Raw genomic sequence first — 6,403 nt, forward strand, 5'->3', positions numbered from 1 at the left:
TCATCATACGAAACACTGCTTGCATTTGCCTTAATTCATTTGGGATTCGATTGGAGTGTCGTTCAAAAATGGCAATAACGTTCCAAAAACGAACTTCGCTCCGCCCGATTTTTTCTCTGGCACCACCAACTGCTTCAAAAGCTCAATCCAAAAGGTTGTGGTTTCTATGCGCCCTCGAGAAACATCATCGAAAATCAACGGGTTCAGTCGCTGTTCTCCCAAACCGTCATGATAGACGGGAAAATATCTCAGACCGCTGTCGCCGCCACAGCATGTTACCGCCATTTGACATTTATACTCGTCAATTGCGCGCACCAAAACGAGGATCATCCGGGCAGAGAAACCCGCAGGGATCATCATCATTTGCCCAGGTGATAACTGCCGTATTCTCGCAGTGATAGAAATAACTAGCTCCAACAGCATCTGGTAAGTGTGCTGGCGTACTTTGAGGAAAATGCAATGACGATCACAACGCAGTTTTATCAAAATTTAATTCCATACGACGGCAGGTTCGTGAAAGGATCAAAATTCTCATCACGGAAATTCGCAACAATCTATTCAAAATTTTTCAATGAAAAACAAGTGTACGCCTCAGAGAGCGTTCCACAGATGACTTGTGCAGATCACTGGGTGTACTCCAATCGATTCTGACGTAGTCGAACCATCTAGTGCTGGGAGTATATGCATACGGTCAACTACACGTGTTAACAAGAACGAGGAAATCCTGAGAAATTCTTATTGGTTTTTGTACACTTCTACCCAAACTCGCGGGTGTATTTCAACAACGTAGCAAAGAAACTTCAAAGCTCAGGTAAGGAAAGCGAACATATATTCCAACACCGGTCAACTAGCTAACGATCTAAGCCCAAACACAGTCGACAGAAGCTTGTCCCTAGTGAATTTGACAAAGTCAACCAGCGCTGAGATTTCCACCGAGACTGCCACAGCTTACCTCTACGGTTGCCTTCTTGGACACGGTTCGCGGCAATGCTCGGCATATTGAGGAGGCGGTGGCGAAGATGCTACTGACCAACGGTGGAAGGCCGGCGATTCGGCCGAAAATCTGAAATTCAGATAAAAAATCCTGAGCAACTAAGATAAGGTGTGTATAATACTCAATCAACAGCAGTCAAGATGAGAATCTCCCACTCGAGAAATTACCATCAGAAAAATCTCCAGCGTTTTATTCATAGTCTCTATCCCATCGTCCGTCCGCAACGCCGGGGGTGCATCTACCGGAAGCTTGTTATGCTCCACGACTCCAACCTGACACGCACGTTCGATCCCACCATCATACATTCTCCTGTAATTTCCACATGGGTTCAGTACGTTCAGAATAACGCTTTCTTAAAGAGCCGTCGGAGCAACTCTTTGTTAAGATGGTGATTACTACAAGGGGCCGACTTGAAAATGCCGTGACCCCATAATTTTTCATCCTATCATATACCATTTGAGAGCCCTTCTCGAGTTCTACGTAAATGGTCGGCATCCTGTACAATGGAGATCAACACTTGAGCTAACGACAATGTGAGTCTTTCCGGAATGCATCCAACTCCAACACTGACTGAATTCATCAAAATTCGCCGTCAATTTCAACGATTTTCTCGCCGCAAAGACATTTCAAGAACCCAGTCGAGGAACGCAGGCGAATTCCTCACTATATCATCCGCTGAGCTTTCGTTCACCCCAATCTCCGTCCCTACTGCATGAATGGTGAGCTGCTGATATCAACAATCCCATACTGAACATAGTTCAAGTCGAATGAATCACCTCAGCTTTAGTGATGATCTTTCCCCTGGCTTTTCCTGCCGCTGACGCAACTCGATCGATCGTCTTCTTTGCGTCTTTCTTAGCCGATGATGTGTCTAATGATAAAATCGATTTGCATCTCGTTTCCTCCCAAATTTACCAAACACTTTCCAATCAACTTCGGCAATTACCGCGATAAAGATAACGAAAAAGGTGAGATATAGATTCGAGAAATAGTTTGGCAGCGGCCACAGAAATCGGTGAGCATCGACACGACCAAATGAGACGACTAAACTGGAATTTCTTGAAGACTTTTCCGTCGACGAAAGCCCATTACGGGCATCTCCATACAGTCCTAGCCGTCGCTATGGGTCGGGAGTGAGGAACAACGAATACCATTTAATCAGTGGAAGATCTACAGCTCAAACCATTGGGTATCACCATCTTCAGGAGCCAGCGGTATCGAGGCATCGCATAGCATATCGGCGAGCACTGCATCCATAAAGTGGCTACTGACCATGGCGTCTGGATCGGTCGAATGCTTGTGCTGTACGGGAGATTCCATCAACATCTATTGCAAAACTGAAGAGCGAGAGCTAGCGGTCTCAGCGAACCCCAATAGGCACCACGGGCCAGTGCTCGCCAAAGACACTACGATACAGGTTGGAAATCATCGAATGAATTCGTCCACCATCTGTATGGCGCCTTTGCTCAACGAAGTTCGTGAAGGTTCATACCGCTCCCCCATGGAGTAACTCACTCCCAGTGGATACAATTCCGATTATCTACTACCACAATACTGATTATCAGGCGACCCTTCCGTACGTAAACGTAGTGTAAACGTTCCGACACGGAAAGTTCCTACAGCGCGTACAAGCAGTTACAAATCTCGAATCCACCTTGATTAAGTCGACAGAAATTATAGGAATTAACTAAACTCAACTCTGCATCCCTACAAATTGTAGGCTACAATGTTACGATGTCTGGTACTATTTTGCACATGCAATTCAGTAGCCTCCCTTTATGAAGAAGTGAAGATAGAACAAGCATATCGGGTGAATTCCATAGAAGACATGGTGAAGCTACTTTTGTGAGAGGCATTCTGCAATTTTTCGGACTCAGAAGGAACAGACTGTGGTGGGTCTACCCTATGGCGAAGCATATACCATTATCTGTCAGTTTGGCCGAGTGGTCTAAGGCGCCAGACTCAAGTTCTGGTGGAGAGATCCGCGTGGGTTCGAACCCCACAGCTGACACACTTGTCTCAAATGTGAGAGTTTTTGTGCAACTTGTCCCCACTCAGAGTTTCAGGCTATTTATGGTAATGATAATGAGTATTACACCCAAGGAAACGATCGAACCCCTCTTTGAATCTCAACACTGCTAATCGTAAGAAGTACTAGTCACTGTCCCGACGGAACTGTCAATAAAAATAGCAGCACAGTCAGTACATCAAATACGAAGATCTAATACACATCTCCAAATGGATGCTCACTGCTATTGCAAGAAAGCCCGTCGTTGTGGTTCCTCCCAGGTCTTGTATGTTACCCTACACGAAGCTTGTGTGTGGGAGCACAGCTCGATGACTAATCATTCGAGATCTTGCTGACTTGAATTTCTTCAAGTGTTAGCACGCATGATAGTCCGTGATTGTTTTAGAGCCGAGATGGTTTACCTTGTTGCCTCGTTGCGATGTCACTAGCCATCTTGGCTCAAGTTCTATTTCCATTATGCCCCCGAGAGCTAGTTCCAAATCAAAGGCCTCTGCTCCGCGTTATGGTAGTGGGAAGATAACTCGAGTACAAGAGGGTGCTATTGATCCTACGATACCTGTTGATTCTACGAAACCATTAGACCCTACGATACCTGTTGATTCTACGAAACCATTAGATCCTACGATACCTGTTGAGCATGCTATTCATTCCGATTCTTCGGGATTAATTAAAACTGTCCCTCCATCGAGCTCTAGTTCGAGCCAAGTTCAGGATCTTATTGGTGCTTATGAGGGACGCATTTCTGGTGAGGAGGGTTTGTGCGTTGTCGCGGAATCTCTCCCACATAATGGGGGCTGTGCGGCTAATAACTCCGAAGGGATACCACTTGTGAGGGCTTCAACTAAGGAGTCATCTGTTATAAGATCGGGCTTGACCGTTGATGACGGTAATGGCGCTAATCCTACAACTCTACGGGTCCCCCGTGCCACTGATGGGTTTGGGCTTGGTGGTGGTAGCATTGGTACTAACAACGAAGGCAGTGCTGAAGATGCTCCTAGTGATATGATTATGGACCGTCAAGACGCCTTGGCGGCTCGCCTATCTCTTATCGAGACTGCATTGGAAAGGCTGGCCATCGGGATGGAGGATATGCGACAGCGCCGGAGCTCAGATAATTGTGAAGGGGAACTCAGTGAAAGTAAGTCCCAAAGGGAGTGTCTCGCTTCGATGGATTCTGACTCTGACTCGGGTCGCGCTTACAAGCCGTGGCAGCTGGGAAGAAATATGTGCCGTCTCATGCGTCGTTCGAATTCGGGGAAGATAAAACAGTTAGATGCAGGCATCATTTTGAGGCACCTGCAGCACCCTCTCCCCGAAACTTGGGATAATGATAATAATTGTGTAGGGGATAACCCAAAATTACTGAGACAGGCTGGCAAGATTCCTCACCCGGCGCTGAGGAATCTACGGGCACCATCTTATCTCACAGCTGCAAAAATGAAGAAGAACAGACCGGTGGCGATGAAGGAGATTGAAGCTTTGAAATCTCCTAGTACTCCGGACTGTTCTCGATTCCTTCGTCTTTGGGTGCGTTTAACTGAGGGTCAACGTCATAATGCGCGGAGCTTATATAGCGGTCTCTGCGATGTTAGCATTGACTATATAGAACCGATTGTCGGGGCCTTTCGTAACGACTCAGTCGTTCGTAAACTACTGTGTTGCATTGACGATGAGTCGGCTTTTCCACATGAAGAGGTCTTCTTCCGTGCTTTGCACGAAGGCCTATTATTGCATATTATGCATCAATGCATTCCGGTCTTTGATGGCGATGCATTGGCCTTACTCCGCCGGGACCTTCAACCTGGGGGAGAGAAGTTCGTTACCCCTTTATGTAAAAAATTTGTTAAGAACTATGAGAAGCTGATTGAGCGGGGTGGTAATGCAGCAGATGATTACGTTATATCTGTATTCCTCAGCGAGCTGCCATCTCATGTGCGCTCGCGAATGAGGAAATACCAAGGTTCTCGTGGGAGCCGAAACTCACTGATGGATGTCATGAACAACGCTAAGGCGGCCGAAAGAGAACTGCGCAAGCGGGCGATTGAGTTCAAAGATACAGTGACCAATGTAGCCGGTCCTGCAGATTACAAACTGAGGCCTAATCCTCCACGAAACCTGCCTTCTAGGCCTCTCCCACCATCGAGTGCGAACAGGGTGGCTTGTGTAGATGAGGCTTCCAGTATAGAATCGCCCTCAGATCATGACACAATCGTTCCCTGCGCGGTTTTCTCTGATGATGAGCACCACGACCAGAAGGAAGGCCGCGAAGTGGAAGATCCCTTTGATATCTTTTGCTCTCTGGGTACTGGCACGCTTATTGTGACGAGCTGCGGTAATGTCTCAGCGACGGACGAGACCCATCTCGTTGCCCGCGATTATGAAGGAATACGCAGTGATATCGAATCCCCAGTTGGCAAACCCTATAACCTCACCCGAACCGTTGATATTAAATGTGGGAATGAGGTGCTTGTTAGCCCTCCGGATTCCGGTAATCCGGTTACGCTCATTAGGCCTGATATTGCCCTTGAGCTAATCAAGCAAGAAGCTGCCAGAGGCCCCTTTTCGTTGAGAGGGAATGGTTTCAAACTCTCTGGAGTTACTGGAGGCCAAGCTATAGTGGCGAAGACCTTCATTGTTATGAAAGTGCAGTTGAAACCATTGGGATCTCAAGATCACTCATTATGCTCCTTCATCCAGGCTCTGATAGCACCCGGGCTATCTCTCGAATTTTTGCTCGGTAACAATACTCTCCATTCCTGGAATTGGCGAAGTTTTTGGGAGAGGATCCCCTAATCTGATGGTGATCGATGTCGAAAAGAGATACAATAAAGAGTTTGTTGAAGGAGGTACCGGCGTGATCCCTAAAGAAGCCGTTCGGAGCGAAACGGGTGACCGATGGAGAATTGCAGTGCCATTGGAGAGGAGTATTGGGGTCAGAGAGAAGGCATCAGCAGATCAGCCTCTTCCTCATGCAAGATGCGCGAGTATCACCCTCGTACCCCAGGGCGAAGTCGCTAGAGTTAATGTGGATATAAAAAATGCTGATTGTCATCACCCTCTATTGTTATCCCCACTCCTCGACAACCTACCTGATGGCATTGAGGTTCCTGAGTGCGTTGTGGCTAACAGCGTGGATGATGAGACTGTCTGCATACTCGTCCGAAACAATTCTCAAGTGGATTGTTCAATAGAGGACGGTGCTATATTGGGGGCTTTAATTCCCGTGAGAGAGAATTTTGATGTTCATGACATGGAACCTGTGCCACACCGATGATGCGGGGTCGCGCAAAGTCTGTATTGTTATCGGTATCCTTCCCACGACGGGGGAGCAGAGGTGGGTCGTCAGGTTTCCCAGCGACTTGGATGGACAAGCATTCGCA

The 6,403-nt window shown here is 47.3% G+C and overlaps 1 protein-coding gene and 1 non-coding gene across 2 annotated transcripts; both read left to right on the plus strand.

Annotated features, from left to right (window-relative positions):
* Positions 1–2,923: 2,923 nt before the first annotated feature.
* Pmar_PMAR025497 lies at positions 2,924–3,005 on the plus strand. The gene has a single exon. It is a non-coding gene; the product is annotated as a tRNA-Leu (tRNA).
* Positions 3,006–3,479: 474 nt separating this feature from the next.
* Positions 3,480–5,816, plus strand: Pmar_PMAR025498 (hypothetical protein; the record flags this gene model as incomplete). The annotated part of the gene is made up of 1 exon (XM_002765113.1): positions 3,480–5,816. One exon carries the CDS (start codon positions 3,480–3,482, stop codon positions 5,814–5,816), a length of 2,337 nt encoding a protein of 778 aa, XP_002765159.1.
* Positions 5,817–6,403: the final 587 nt, after the last annotated feature.

This window comes from Perkinsus marinus, assembly GCF_000006405.1.
Source record: "Perkinsus marinus ATCC 50983 genomic scaffold scf_1104296975596, whole genome shotgun sequence".
NCBI classification, from domain to species: Eukaryota; Perkinsozoa; order Perkinsida; family Perkinsidae; genus Perkinsus; species Perkinsus marinus.